The 16857-nt window shown below is 39.4% G+C and overlaps 1 protein-coding gene across 2 annotated transcripts in view; it reads left to right on the top strand.

Moving 5' to 3' along the window:
* LOC101651740 (protoheme IX farnesyltransferase, mitochondrial) overlaps window positions 1–16857 on the top strand; it is a 153393-nt gene that overhangs the window by 86541 nt on the left and 49995 nt on the right. For both annotated transcript variants that reach the window (XM_004716307.2, XM_045293401.1), the window contains exon 5: window positions 11963–12033. In XM_004716307.2, coding sequence (XP_004716364.1) covers window positions 11963–12033 — 71 coding nt within the window. The remainder of the gene's footprint in view (window positions 1–11962; window positions 12034–16857) is intronic.

The following is a 16857-nucleotide window of genomic DNA, read 5'->3' as shown; positions in this document are numbered from 1 at the left end:
GCCAGATTTAATACTTCATTATTACCCTTGCCATCAGGTTGATTCTGACTCATAGTGACTCTAGCTAGGGCCTTTCAGCCTTTGTAAATCGTTATGGGATTCATTATGATTCATTATATTCCCTGAATATCTCTCTCTCTCTCACACACACACACACACACACACACACACACACACACACACGAGAACTGCCAAAATAGTTCCTTTTACAGAGTTTCTGTGTTAGATAAAACCTTAAAATGGCGTGGTTTATAATTAGAATTCTTGTTTGTCTTCTGGAATGAAATGAATAGTGCTTATTTCAGGTCATGAAAGAAAATGTTTCATGGTGCATGGCTACCATTACCAACTGTTCTGAAAAGGATTACAGTGGTGGGAAATAGTGAAACAGACCAGGCTTACTGGTCGTAGGCTGAGGAAGCCTCCCTTTGTTAACCTTCAGATTTGAATGAACCCGCCCCTGTGTTAGAATAACCAGCCCTGTAAGACCCAAGGATAAAGTTCAGAGCGTGAGGAAAGGAGGAGAAAAGTAAACAAGACACACAGGGAAGAAGGACCAGTGAGGCCACACTGACAAGATTGCAACAAATGCGATGAAACAACATGTGTATAGATTGTTGTATGTGAAACTGGTGATCTGGCTTTGTAAACTCTCACCTAACTCACAATAAAACGTAAAAGAAAAGAAAAAAGCTGATCGTAATGATAACTGTATAACTTCACTCGAGGGGAACGACTAACAGAACTGCAGGCAAACGGATACATTGGATGGTGTAAGTTACGGCTAATAATAATAAGATATAATAATAAGGGTTCCTGGAGGGTAAGGTGAGGTAGGGAGGGGATAAAGGAAACCCAATATCAAAGACTTCAAGAAGAAAGAATGTTTTGAAACCGATGATGGTAGCAATTGTAAAATTGTGCTTGATCAAACTGAGTTATGGATTGTTATAATATCTGTAAGAGCTCCCAATAAAATGATTATTTTAAAAGAAAAGAAAAAAATGTTTTCAAATGCTTGTAGAATAGGATTAGTGAAAAAGGGAAGGAATGTAACATTTAAGACAGAACATTTTAATTACATGTAGCTTCAACAAGTCCAATAAAGAATGTTGACTGTTAAAGACCAAGAATTATTTTTAGTGTTTATAAACTATGTATATCTTTTTAATGAATTGATAAGTCCACACAGCGTAATGTATTCTGTACAGATATAAACATTTTTGTGTACTAATGTGTTCATTTATTTATTATGAATACTGTGCTGTTTGCATAGTTCTATGCTGTTCCTCTTTAGCATTGAGAATTGTAAATTCATATCTCTCAAAAAGCTTGACATTTAAATCATAAAATAGGAGATTGAGATAGAAAAGTCAAATTTTAAAAACAGGGGTGCTGTTAAAAGCAATGGAGAAATAGCTTGTATCTGTGGGGGTTTGAGCAGAATATCAAAAACATTCAGACTTATTTAAGGTATGAATTACAGAGTAGACGTACTCAGTCCTGAAATTTCACAGTGTGGGTAAGTCTTTGCATTTATCTGGTGTTGAGGCTGACGTAAACTGAGCTGTCAACCAGGAAAGAGTGAGAGTGACCTGGAATCTGGAAGGACGCTCGGATGCTCAGTGGGATGCATGTCTGCCTCTGACTTCATGATGAGGGTGACTTGCTGAAGAGCTAGCACATTTTACTATGGGCCGTAGTTGTGGACAAGGCTGAGCCAGGATCCTGACAAGCTGCACATCTCCGAGATTGGCTGGAGCACAAGGTCTGGCAGGAGCTGGACAAGCTGTAGGCCTGGTGTTGCCCCAACACAGACCCACAACAACTCTATGTGATCAGCACCATTGAGCTGACGATACCAACTTCCAAGCGTAAGAGTAGTTACTGCGTCAGCTCCATCGTCCAAATCTCATGAGTCTTTCTAGTTTCCATCCCAGGAAAGGAAACTCCAGATAATATAATTCCAGCTTAGCTTAAGTGACCCAACACCAAACCATCACAGTTCACTTCTTGTTAGCTTGGCCACCCAGATATGCTTTTCAACCATCCTTCCAAATAAAGGTAATAGCACAGTGATGCTTGTGCCAGACATGACAAAATTATCCCTCTTACAATTAAAACTTCACGAACTTCCCCCAAAGAGAATGCATGTCCCTTTATTCATCTCTGGGTGATGTTCATTTCTCTTCAAGCTGAATCACAGTCCCTCTTGATATTTTATAACTGAAATACTGAGATTTGAAGCTCAATACTAATAGTACATCTTTTGTTAAATGGTAGGAATATTGGAGAAAGGAAATTATTTATTAATATATACAAATGTATTTGTATTGAAATAAATACCTATACTTATTATATTCCTTGTTTTGCAATTGGTAATAGGATTGTAGCTGATATTCAGAACTACACTCTTCCATTAGCTGTTCCAGATTCGCTATGCTTTTTGCAAGCACTTTAGATGGTTGTAACTCTTTGTGTGATGAGATTACTCCAATCTTAATTCTTAAAAGTCTGGAACTAGAACTCTTCCTGGTGGGAATATAAAATGATACAATCTCTTTGGGAAAGACTGGTATCGTCTTCACCAGTTAAACTTACTCTTCTAGGCGATTCAATGGTAGGGATGTGTATCTACCATTGAGGGGGGGGAAAAAAACCATGCAAGAACTTGTGCAGAAATGCTCATATCAGGTGTTTCTGTAATAGGCAGAAATTGGAAATCATTCAAATATCTACAAGAATACATGCATATACAATTTGTATTGGTTATATATAATCCAATGTTATTTAGTATTAAAAGGGAATGAATTTTTGTACACTCAGCAATATAGTAAATCCCAATTATACTGAGTTTATAAATCCAGACATCTGATCCCACACATATAAACCCTAGAAAATGTAAGTAATCTATAGTGACAAACATTAAAGGGAGCCCTTTAGATGGAAAGCTAATGACATCAGACAACGGACTGATATAAAAACACATGTCAGTAATATGCAAGTGGGTACACCCCCCCCAAAAAAGCCCCCAAAACGGAATCCCCCACCTTCCAAGCTATGGGGGTTTTTTGGTTTTGTTTTGTTTTTTTTTACAAAACAACCCTATCACCTTAAAAGTATTCTCCATTATACATAATACATTTGTCAAATCTGCAATTCAATTCTTGGAAACATTTTTAAAATTTATCTGTTTTGATGGATGGCAGCACCTCCCTCAATTATTTCTTCACCTCTTCTACATTGTAAAATTGCTATCCTTTCATGTCCCACTGCATTTGTGGAAAGAAAAAGAAATTGCACACAGTGAGGTAAGGTGACTAAGGTATACCAGGCAAGAGGGGCATGCTGTTTTTTGGCAAAAACTGGTGCACTGCGATAACTGTGTGAGCAGGTGTATTGTCCTGCGGTAGCAAAACCAGTCCCCCATCTGCCACAAATAAGACCTTTTTTGTCACACAGTTACACAGTCTTTTCAGAACCTCTGTATAGAAAGCTTGATTAGCAGTCTGACCTGATGGAACAAACTCCAAATGCACTACCTACAAGTCGACATTTTCCACCATTTGCGAAGTGACAGACGACCCAGAACAAGGCTTGTCATCAATCAGCCATTTCGCCTTTTTTGAAATCAGAAAACCTCTCCTTCACTTGAGTTTTTCCCATAGAGCTGTCCTTGTAAGTTGTGTTCAACATCACAGTGGTTCATGCTGCCTTTTTCCTGAGCAGGAAACAAAATTCAAAAGCTGCACACTGTTCTCTTAAATTGGCCATCTCAAAAAAATGAGGTTCGAGCGAAACTGCTTTTATGAAAAAATTCACGGACCAGAGAGAACTTTCCCAGGGGACTGAGCATACTAACGCAGAGTGAGCATGCTCGCCCAGCAGGAAAAATGAGCCCTCTGAAATAACACTTGTTATTGTGTGGGGTTTTTCCGGGGGGGGGGGGGGGGGGTAAGTACCCCCCCGGAAACCAGGTAAAGACTTCAACATAGTAAAATAAACATTGATTACAGGGAAATTTAGATATTAAGTTATAATTGACAACAAAACAAAAGATGGGATTAATGCTGTAGGTATAAAACATGGAGGTATAGAGCAGTAAGGCAAGAGCGTACACAGGGCGCCTGAGTCTGAAGTAAAACTATCCTTCTTACAGATGACAGGATCCTATACTTGGAAAATTCCAGATTCCACAAGAAACTTCTCAGTCTAGCAGAAGAATCCAGTAGCATTCCAAGATACAAGACCAACATACAAAACTTAGTTGGGTTTCTAGAAATTAACAAGAAGGAATACAAAAAGGAATTTAATAAAATTTTACAATAGAACCTACAATTATGAAATATTAGGGATAAACATAACCAAGGAGAGAAAATATTTGCACAATAAAACAATATTACATGAGACTAAAAGAGACCTACATATGTGGAAGGGCATTTCATGTTCACGGGTTGGAAGACTTAATACTGTGAAAATGCCAATTTGCCCCAAATGGTCTAGAGATAGAATGTGGTTCAGGTCCAGATTAGAATAATATTTCTTAAACGCTGCCCAGCCAGGTGTCATCCTCCAGCGTGTGTTGTTTCAGCCCATTGTTGCATCTACTGTGTCATTCCACCTCAGCAAAGGTCTTCCTTTTTTTTTGTCACTACCCTTCTACTTCGTGTACACACACACCAAATTTTAAAAAGTATTAACCACCAGGAAACTAGCCCAGGCAAGGATGTGGGGAGTTTGAAATCCTTGTCTACTACTGGTGGGTCTGTATGGAAAACAGTGAAGCATTTCCTCAAAAAAACAAAGCAAAAAAACTAGAATTAAATGTTATGATAATCTGTAAGAGCGTCCAGTAAAATGGTTTAAAAAAAAATTTAAAGCCTAGAAATACCTTATAATTAAGCAGTCCACTTCTAGGAATATACACTAGCTATTTGACAGGAACAGACATTTGTACTTCTAATTTTATTGTAGCACAATTCATAGTAGATAAAAGGTGAAAACCAGTATCTTTGAATATGGGAATGGATTGACATGTCCATTATCCATACAATAGAATGCAATGCAGCCATAATGGATAATAATGAGAACTCATAACATGAATTCATCTGGAAGACAAGTTGATCACACAAGCACAAAGATTTTATGAGCTCACTTTTATCAAAGGGCAGAAATACTCATCTAGAGACAGAGACCTAAAGTCATTGGTGGCTACCAGGGATGGGGAAGAAGAGAGGACCACTCTCTAGATAGCAAACACACTTTGTTCGTGGGAAAAGCAACAAAGGAGATGGGTGAAATGCAATAGCCTGGCCAAGACAAAAATGTTACTTAGCTATTTACAAGGAAAAAAAATACCTATTGGTAAGTCCTATGGCATATATAATTTTGGAAAATATAGCAACAATAACCAAAATATATATGTGCAAATATATATGAATATATATATACATGCAGATGTGTACATATGTGCATAGTTTTATAAAAATGTACATTGGGACACAGTTACAGAGACTTATTAGATATGCCAAAATACTTCATGTGGTTGATTTTCCAGAGTTTGAAGTCTTAGAACCAGTCTCCTGTAACACTCATCAATTCATATATTATAGTTTGTAAAGTTTATGTTAAACACCCTCAGAATCTGGGGTCTTTAAAGCTTGTGAGCAACTATCTAAGATACAACTATTGTGAGTAACCATCTAAGATACATCTATCTGTTGGTCTCTTCATTTGGAACAAAAGAGATAAAAAGAAAGCCAAGACTCCGTGAAGAGACTAGTCCCAGGACTGCCTACTGGACACACTGTCTCATCTGTGTTGACACTAGAAGAACGAGGTGCTGCCCTGCCACCCCATTCGGATCCGTTCTACAACAGATGGATACTGAACAATCTCCTGACCCCTTGGGCTAGTTGAGAGTTGAGGGCTTCCTGAAATGACTGCCCTGAAATATTCTTTCAACCTTGACTCTAAACCATCCCCAGAAGTCACCTCTTAGCTGGATAACAAATTGGCTCATAAAAATAAACCTTTGTTGAAGGGAGGGGATAAAGGAGAACTGATATCAAAGAGTTCAAGAAGAAAGAAAATGTTGGTGGTAGTAATTGTACAATTATGGCTGATCTAATTGAATTGTGAAACAGCTCCCAATAAAATGATTTAAAAGGGAAAAATAATGATAATAAAGTTTTGTTGTGCAAAAGCAGCTACACTTTACATTTAAACATTAGTATGGCTGAATGAATCTGCACTCTTGGGAAAAGTCATCTTTGTGAAGCTAAGCGTTCGATAATTACTTTTTTAAAACGAGACTGCAAGTGGACATGGAAACTAGATTGCTAGAAAGGGAACAACCAAATGGAAACAGGAGAACGCTCATGCACTGTGAAGCATGCCGCCAAGGTCACTGAACAATTTACTTAGCAACTGTTGAGTGAGAACCGAATCTGGTGTGTAAACTGGCACTGAAAACGTAGAAGAAAAAAATTAAGCGCAAGTGAAAATAACCAGAAGTCAACTGGCAGTGCAAAATTGGAGCTCAGAAGAGCGTCAAAACTATATTTACCGTGGTTTTATTTAATAATAGAGTGGATTTGGGCGGCTGGGGTCTTAACCTTGGACAAACTTTATTATAATTCTCTTAGGAGGCCAAAGTAGATGACGATTTTCACTCCAGGATGTTTCCTCTTCACCCCCCACTATAGCCTTTGTTTAGACCCGCATCATTTCCCACTGGGACAGTATCTTCTTTTCTCCAAAGCTGTCTTTCCCATGGCAGTCACAGTGACCCATCTAAAAAGCCTCCAGCACTAGAGCCTTGTGCACGAGATGGGTTTGTGGGCCTGGCATGTGAGGCTCTCCATCATCCAGTTCCTCTGGGGATTCATGGGCAGCTTGTCCAGGGACACTAACAGCAGCAGTAAAATTAGTAGTCATCAAGCATCTTCTATATGCTTATGTATTATGTTTATATGTGTTATCCTTATTAATCCTGACTGTAGACTAGTAAGTTATGTTCATTTTACACTGAGGAAACTGGCTCTCAGACAAGGTTATACAGCCACTAGTAAGTGATAAAGCCAAAACTTAATCCAGATCTCTAAGTACAAAGCCTGAGCACTTAACCTCTTTGTTATGCTACACTCTTTTTGGCTACACAGACGCATTTTGAAGGGGCTGCCTTTCTTTGTTTATACTTCTAGTATCTAATGTGTTCTTCCTCCCTTCCCTATCCTTTAAACTGTCTTTACTCCTGCTCCTTCTTTAAACCTGATGTTAAAAGAACTTCAAGGAAATGTTTGCCTGCCTTGCTGTGACTACTGCCTCAGCTGGCTCCATTCCCTGGGCTCCCACAATCCTTGGCTTAGCGTCTTTATTGGACTATGCACATTATTATAAATATCATGGCTTTGAGTCTCAATTGTAAGGTTCATTATATACTATGCACATGATTCTAGATAGCCACATTTTTGAGTCTCAGTCATTCCATTAGGCCAAGAGCCAGCCAACTTTTTCTCTCAAGGGCCAGAGTATTGACAGTTTAGATAAGTAAATGCTCTAGGCTTTGTAGGCCACTTGGAATTTGTTACAACTCCTGATATACTGCAAAGGCAGCCCTATATCATATTTTTAAAAATTAGTATGACTGAATCTAATAAGACTTTATGGATCACAGCTAAGCAGGTATACACTACGCTACCAGGCCACGTAATAAGACTTTATGTATGGTCAAGAGAAAGTTAACGTTTGTGCAGTTGGCACATAATGTTCTTTAAAGAGCCCTGGTCCAACTATCAGGTAATCGTTGAACTGCTAACTACACGGTGAGCAGTTCAAACTCCCCAGCCACTCTGCAGCAGAAAGCCCGTCTGCTCCTGTGAGGATTTCCAGCTGCCGAAACCCCATGTAGGAGCCCTGTGAATGAGAATTGACTGTATGCCATGGGGTATTCATCCCTTAATTGTTCTTTCCAAGCATTAAAACATTTTTAGTGGTGTCATGAACTCATCAGACTCAGACGCACTGCCATCAGGTCAGTGCGGAGTCGCAGCGGCCCTGTAGGCTTCACAAAAGTAGATGACAGGTCTAATCTGGCACGTAGGACAGAGTTTGCTGAGCCTTGCGTTAGAGCAGGAATTTCTTGCAAAGGACTGCTGTTTCTCCAGTGTACGGCAGCATGAAGTTGGTGCTAAGGAAATTGTATTAATTTAAAAAACAAGACTAAATGGCGATTAGATGAATCTAGAACAGCAGTCCTCAACCTGTGAGTTGCGACCCCTTTGGTGGTTGAATGACCCTTTCACAGGAGGGGTCACCCAATTCATAATCGTAGCAAAATGACAGTTATAAAGTAGCAATGAAAATAATAATTACATGGTTGGGGTCACCACACATGAGGAACTGTACAAAAGGGTCGCTAATTAGGAAGGTTGAGAACCACTGCCCTAAAAGGAAGAGAGCCACTTTTAAGTAGTGCATCCCAGTCAAGGGAGAACTATGTTTTCAGGGGGAAGGGAGTTTGGCCTATAGGAATAATTGTACACATATGCAGATATATGTTTGGGGGTGTTTGTAACCCAGAAAGATGCAAAGCAACCTGACCATCCAGCTGCATTAGTTGTGTGAAATATCCATAAAGTAAAATACCCTTCAGTCGATCAAAGGACTCACCTAGCTGTATATGGACTCTTTTCTAGTCACTGTCCACTGGTCTACACTCATAACGAAGATCAAGAAGAACAGTTATGGGCAGATAGCTGCCACATTTGCTAAAACCAGTTCTAAAAAGCCACCCTGGATGTGGCGGGGCGGCGAGGTGAGCCATGTCCCAATTTGGGTCAATTCATGCAGTTATGTCACCAGGCAGAGCAGGGACACAATGCAGATTCACAACCTGGAGTTTCTTACTCAGTCTACAACCACGTTGTCTGGCTGCAGTTAAGTTTTGAAAGGTCTGGCTCAGGATCCACTTCTAGAATGCATAGAAAATACTTAACACACATAAAAGTGGGAGCCAAACCCACTGCTGTTGAGTTGATTCTTACGGGAGCGGACGGACAGCCTTGTTGTTCTTCTGAGGAGCAGCTGGTGGGTTTGGGACACCAACCGTAGAACATTTTCCCAGCACGCTGCCAGGGCTGCTCAAAAATGTCTACGGGAGTAGACCGCCTCTAGTATGCACAATCCATCCTTATTAAATAAAAGGCTATCTTTGTTCTTCTTGGAATTAGCATACATAGTATATATTCCCTTCATGGTGTTGTAGGAATGGCGGTGATTATATTTATTGGGCTTGTGTATCTTTATTGGGTTTATTTCAAAAGCCTGAGTGGGCTGTCTTTGGATAGTCATTGTAGCTGAGTATTTGGGACTAAAAATGTGAGACATTTACTAAGTGACAAAGAATCCTCACAATTGATAACTCCCTGCAGGGTTGGGAGTAGAGGGAATGCAGTAAAGAATAAGAGGGAAAACGTGGTTATAGTTAAAACTTTGTAAAAGAGAGGGAATGGGAGTAAAGACAATCTTGGTAGTATCACTTAAGAGGAAAGGAAACTTTGTTCAGTTTTGGGGGGGGGGCGCTGAGGAAAGTAGAAGAAATTTAACCTGATGTTAACATTTACTAATTAGTAGATAGTACCTGATTATTTTAAAAGTACAAAAAAATTAAATGTTACTTGACATGTTTTTATGCTTTGTCTTTTTAACACTACTATTTATTTCTTCTAACATTTGTTGAATATTGTGTTGGGCTGGGTAGACTAGAGAAACAAATCCACAGAAACTCATGTATAAGAGAGAGTTTTATATAAAAGGTAGGTGTAAATTAAGAAAGCATCCCAACCCAGTGCTGTCCAAGCCCATAAAGCCAACATTAACCCATATGCCCAACACCAATCTACAAAGCCCTCCTCAATCTCACAAAACACACAAAATGACACCGAATGCAGGAGGAAAGTCGAATCAGTGAGCATGTAAGCATCTCAGCGCTGGCAGGGGTCTCCATGCGGCTTCTCCAGCCCCTAGGGTGCATCAGGGTAGATCTATGTGGCGTCGCCTCAGGGATGTCTCACAGGAAGTGAGCCTTGCCAGCTGAGGCAGAGAACTCAAGAAGGCAGCCACACACTAGTCCAAGAGTCAGAGAACAAGAGACCAGAAAGGTGAGGCTTGCAGAGCCATTTATCTCTCCGTCCTTCAATTAATTCCACATGTGTTCGTTGGCCAGGTTGGCACAATAAACCCTATCACAAATACCTACTGAGCACAAAGGAGCCCGGGTAACACAGGTGGTTTGCAATCAGTTGCTATCCTAAAGGTGTATAGTTTGAACCCACCCAAGGGGTTAATGGAAGAAGGGCTTGGCAAACTGCTTCCACGAAGATCACATTTAAAAAAAAAAAGAAAAGAAATCCTATGGAGCAGTTGCTCTATAACCTATGAGGTTCCCATAAATGAGGGCCAACTCAATTACAGCAGCAACTGCAGACAAAGCCCTGTCTGCTTCCAGGCTGTTAAGTACCTTTTCCTTGTGAAATGCTTTCATGGTCAATACGTTTGGGAAACACCGGCTAAGCAATGTTTGTTAGACGTCTTCACTTTGGAATGTCTCAGAGCCTTTCCTATACTAATGTGACTTGACCACAGTGTCTTTCTTTCTGGAACTCTTTCCTGGAATCATTTCTGGGAGCAACTTGGTGGATCGCTAGGAAATGTAGGTAAATATTGACTTACACTTTCCATTGAATTGCTGTCTGATCTGCTGATTAAGTCCGCGTAATCAGATATAGTCTCAATAACCAGATCAGCAGTTTTTGAGAATTCTGCTTTCTGAAAAGTGATGACAAGAACACTGGTGACACATTTAGGTGTATATTGTTCAAGCTGTCAAGGGTGTAGAAAATGAGTGATGATAATTCCCTGAGCCTTCTCTTTTAAATGAGGAATAAGGAAGAGCTCTTCATTTAGAAGCTCTTCTGTCCAGTCTGAGGGGAAATCCCTGTCTTAGCTTCTCTAGACTTCTCCGCCTTCCTTGCATCCTCCACACAGTGTCGGTATTCCCTGTTTGCTTGCTGGTCTCAATACATAGTCTGCTCCTGTTTAAGTCCTCAGAGTGATGGGCGTGAATATAAAAACTATTTCCAAATGAGATTACATCCATAAGTATAAGGCTTAGAATTTACAACATATTTTTGGCAGGGACACAATTCAGTGCATAACAGTGACCATATGTCCAAACTGGGATGCTAATAGATTGAAAGAGATTTATTTTAATGATAGTAGGACCACAGATCTCCACCAGGACCATACCGGGCATACTGGAATGGTTTCATAGTTGGTGCCACACCAATGGCTCTACAGTTTTCTCTGGTATCTTAATTGACTTCAGCCCCGATTCTTGACTCCAGTTCTGCATTCCCCAGAGTCAGAGTTGATTGATTCCTAGTTGAATCCCAGCCTGTAGAATGTATAAAGGATTCTGAAGTCATTAAACCCAAAACCCCGACTTTAAAGAATAGGATTATATACTTAACTAGTGGTTTTCAAAGTGAATAAAAGTAGAACGATGCATATTCTTGACCACTAAAGCATGTAATTTTAAAAACGTGTCTCTCCCAGAGAATGTCACCTCAGTACTGAGACTGTCAATTCACACTACCACAGTTGAAAAAGAGCTCTGGGGGCGCTGATGGGTAAACATTAGGCTGCTACTCAATGGCCTTTCAAACCCACCAGCTACTCCACGGAAGAAAGAGGAAGCTACTGATCCTGTACAAATGTAAAGCCTCAGAAACCCTATGTAGGCTCGCTGTGGATAGAAACCAACACTGTGGCAGTGGGTTCTCAGCACCGTTAAAGTGGTCTGGACTGTGGAAATATTTGCAAAACTGACGTGGCTACAGGAGAGGAATTGTTTCACACTGGATTTAATGTTTTCTGTCTTTTTTCCATCCTTTTACAGTTTTTTGAGGTGCCATTTGACTCAAACATGAATAGGACAAAGAACAGACCTCTGGTTCGTGGACAGATCAGGTAAAAAGATGAATATCACACTTCTTCCCTATTATATAGAACAGGCATCTTTTGAGACGGAACAGCCAATCCTGTCTCTCTTTGAGAGCCATGAATACATATTTGTATAAACAATTAAAATCACCATTATCTGAAAAAAAGATCCTTTAAAATTTTTCACTTTTACTTCAGAGCCACAGGTCTGTACCGAAAGGGCTCATGTGGTTTGCAAGCTGCAGTTTGCCAACCCTTAACATCAAGCATCCATTTTCTTGTTCCTCCTAAATAATTGCATAGTCTCTCACCATGTATTCTGGAGTTAAGATAACACCGTCAAAGGGACAAATTGATATGGATACATAAAACTTGTCACACCAATGTGTACTACCAACCCCTTAAGATGAGACTAAGGATTGAAGTTTTATTGTGAGAATAATTTATAGATTACTTTATTTAATTCAATTTTGAGACATGGACTTCGTTTCACTTGGAGTGGCTGAGGATAAAAATCTTTCCATTAGTACAGGTGATTTTTTTTTTTAGACAAATCCATAAAAGGTCACAGAAAGAAAGATAAGTCTGAGATGTAATTTTTTCAAATAAACTGATAATGCTGTTATATGCTAAGTAAAGTAATGCCTCCATTACTCTCCTTTCCACCAAATTCAATTAAGTAGTACTAGAAGTCATATAAATATTTTAATATCACTAATGGTTAATAATTAAACATTTTACTTCCTGAAGACTTCTAAATCGGCATTTAATTTTTTTTTAAAATCTAATGTGTATTACAAACCTAAAAGAATAAAAAGTGATAAATGGTTTATTACTATTTTTAATCCTCTGCATATTTTTACACAATGCCTAATGGAACTTAAAATTTATTGGGGTAACACTTGTAGATCAAATAATCATAGCAAGTAAAACATTACAGAAAAATAAATGTTGGTGCAATATTAGGTACAGTGTACACTTGTGAAAAAAATGGCATCGAATATTAACTTTAACCATCTAATTATTGGTGAATATAAAATACCATTAAATTGAAAGGGAGGAATTTGTAGAGTCAGGTTTAAGAACCATAACCTCATATATATCTGAAACTTTATTTCATTTTTTGAAGTATAAACAAAATTATATATGTAGATTTATTTTTTAACTGTCAGAAGCACTTTTGTGTAAAGTGGTTTATCTCTAGAAGGGAAAATGCAACTCTTATTACCCATCTCAAAAGCTTAAAATCTGTTCTTGCATGGTCAATTCAATAGGTCAATGATTGAATGGGACTTTATGCCCACTCATTTATTCTCAATAAATGATACACACCTCTAGAATCGGGAATATAGGAATATGACCAGCAACTACAGTTCTTAGAAATGTCATGATAGTCTTTGCCCAAAGGAGCGTTGGTAGCAAAATGCTTAAGCACTTGGTTGCTTAAAGATTGGTGATTTGGGACACCCAGTGTCACTATGGACGCAGGGCCTCTGGTGATCTGTGAAATGCCAACTTCAAAGCCCTGTGGGTTGGCTCTGCTCTGCCACATGAGGTCTCTTGTGCTGTAGTCAACTCAGTGACACGTCATGATGGCAACTCCCTTTGCCCGCTGGAAATGCACCCTTTCCTTCTCTGGGAACGCAGTGTTTGTGCTTAGTACACTCCAGAGGCAGGGTCCTCCTGGCCCTTCCTTCTGTCCCTGGCACTGCCCTTCCTTTAAAGGACACTTAGTCTTTGAAACTTGTAACTTGTTTGCTTGTAAGATCGCCCACAAAGATGGATGTATTTATAACTGGGGTCGGTTTTATTAATTAGGTCCAGGGAGCAGTTGTGAGTCTGGAACACAGATCTTTTCAAATTGAGAAGTATATCTTCAGAACTGAAGACTTTACATCTTGCCAGTTAGTGTTTATTTGGGAAAACATTGTCCGCTACACGGATATTCTATAAATGGTGGCAGTATGTGTGCCGTAGAAAGCATTTCTTTCTCAGCCTGAATGGTTCTCATGCGCACGGCAGCAGTTCGCTATTAACTACCCCCTTTGATTTGGGGTGAGCCACCTTGTTGATTTTATACATATTTTCCAATTGGGATGGGAAGTGTGAGAGCCTGTCATTGTTAACAGGCAGCAGTATTGTAAATCTGGGAAAGATTTCCTTTGAAAGCCTTGTTCTGAAGCAGGCTGCTTCAGCCTTTGTAAACAAATTGGTTTTTCTATCCATCCTAGAGATACGCTGTGAACATTTATGGAAACATACTTCTTTAGTTTTTTCACATGATCGAAGTTTACTTTGAAAATTGTTACTGATAAGAAAGACATTCTAAAGAGTGCAAGTAATGTAGTGCCACTTCAGGAAAGAATCTTGTTCATGGACTGGTAGTCCTGGGATGTTCTGAGGAGCAGGGACCCCACAGGAACCTTCTGCTTGTATGGATCCCCCGGTGTCGTGCATGGCTGCCTTTCTTTGTGCCTATAGTCTTCCCAGCAATAAACTAGGGGGGGCGGGGGGGTGGTACAGAATGCCTTAGAGAGTTGACTGGAAGGCTCTTGGGGCCTTTTGGTTTCTTCATTTTATTCCTTATTCCAGAAAGAATTTCAGATGTCACCAGATATTTTTAATAAAACAGAAAAGTAATGAAAGTCATGATTGGGAAAATTGAATATGGGATAAATTATAAGATCACAAGAAAGGTTCAACAAATTCATATGGTTAATAAAGTTGAACAGTAAATTCCATTCTCCATTTCAGTTGACATTGACTACGTAATAATGATAAAGCATTACATGCTTTGTTTATACTGAGTTCTCACTGTAGCACCAGGAGGCATATGCTGTCAAATTCTCCGAATACCCGGGAAGAGAACTAAGGTTCCAAAAGAATGAATCGCGTGCCCGGGCTGTGATTTTGAGTGAGTGGCAGAACCAGATTTGTGCTCGCTCATGTAACCCCTGACCCTCAGAGTTCTAACAAGTACGCATAACTGCCTTGCAAAAACTTTTCCATGCCAAAAAAGAGTACTACTCCGGGGAACCCAGATGTATGCCTCTGACTTCTGAAGGAATTAAGAAGACACTTGGTGGAAACATTGAAAAGAAGAAAATCATCAGCGACTATTGTAGAGGAGATCAAATCACAGGCATCCCTTGGTGCGAGCCAACGACAAATGTCAGAACAGCTTCCCAAGGGGACATTTTGTAGTGGGTGTCCTTGGAGCAAGCAGGGAGATGAACCTCTTGGCAGGCACTGCAAGGCAAGGTTGCATCTCTTGTGGCTCATCTCGGTGCAGGGAGTAAATCATGCCATCCAAGGAGGAGGGGAGATGGTATCCATGTTATCTTAGCTTCGAGGGATGGCAGAATCGAGAGAGAAAGGAGGGAAAGTGGTCTGCCAACTGGAATCACGACAGTGAGCTAGAGGTTGAATGATTGTGCATCCTGGTGTGTCAGAGTAGTCCTGATTCGTGCCTATTGTCCCAGCGGAATCATTGCTGGTGTCACCTGTTATTCTCAACAATGTCCAGTTCAATGATAACTGTAGGCCACCCTTTAAAGAGGGGTGATAACGTCATGATGGCCACTGAATTTTCTTATTTTTAAGGCTATTTCCTATGAATTCCAAATGCTTCTTTTGCCAGTAAGATGAAGTCAACAGGCTTCTTTTGCCAGTAAGATGAAGTCAACAGTAGACAAATGGGAAGTACAGTACTCTGTATCTGAATCAGTTTGTGGGTAAGCATTGTAATACAAACCCCTCCGAAATAGCTTTTTTGAACTGCACTCAATGTCTTTATGCTTTCCTACCATTGAAAGAGATAAATAATAGCCAACTAGGCGGTTTGGGCACTTACAGCCAAAATAATAGCAGTAGAAACAGTAATAATGATTGTAAGGAAGGAGTTGAAGTGAGAGCACACCTTAGAATTCAGGTCCTAAATCAGAAATTCTCATGAGTCTATAAACCCAAAAGTAGGCCTTGAAGATATTTATCTCAGAAATTGATGTCATTAGAAAATCAGAAGTGTGACCCAACCTTCATTTAGTGATAGGAAACAGTTAACTAGGAACTAACGAAAAAAACTCTATTGTAGTAAGCATTGGAGTCTTCGGATAGTCTTCAAATGGCCATTATGAGCTAAGTGAAAAAATGTTATATAACTATTTGGGGCAGTGTACATCCTCATGTAAAATGAGATCATAATTCCTATCCTTTCATTTCAGTAAATTGTTGAGAAAGCAGTATGAAACCCTAGGAATATGCAGAATAATTTATAGAACTTTCATGTGTTTTGTTAAATTTTATTTAACATAAATATTTATAATAATTTCAGGTGATAAAATCAAAAGGAAGGTCACAATGCATTTAAGAGATGGTAAGAATGAGATAAAAGACATGGCCAGTAAGAGGACATGAAGAGAGAAAATAGTAATTATTTATTTCCAATACTATGATGAGCAGAAACCACTTAGCAACAACTGGGCCATAGTAGAACATTAAATCATTCATTCATACTACCATCTCAGGACACATTGATCAGGAGCCCTGTGCACTCAGAGAAGTCTGCTGGTTGCTCGGGTTACAAAGAGATAAGTGAGGTGAAAATGACCGCCTAGGCACAAGAAGTACGTTGTAAAGATATCATAGTAGGTGCACCTGGAGGTTTCAAACAGTTTGTGGGAAATCTTCATTATGTTTATTTCCATTTTTACGTGAACTCTTTGAAGCGCCCTCATAGATGCTATATATCATCAAGACAATGATAATATCATTCTTAAAAATATATATACAGTTATTGTCATATAATTCACATATCATGCAATTCAGTCGTTCAGTCACATCAAAAAGAGC

This window comes from Echinops telfairi, unplaced genomic scaffold (assembly GCF_000313985.2).
Source record: "Echinops telfairi isolate 266 unplaced genomic scaffold, ASM31398v2 ScPeMD7_2010;HRSCAF=2546, whole genome shotgun sequence".
NCBI classification, from domain to species: Eukaryota; Metazoa; Chordata; class Mammalia; order Afrosoricida; family Tenrecidae; genus Echinops; species Echinops telfairi.
Note: the sequence above shows the minus strand (reverse complement) of the source record. Positions and strands in the feature narration are given on the sequence as shown.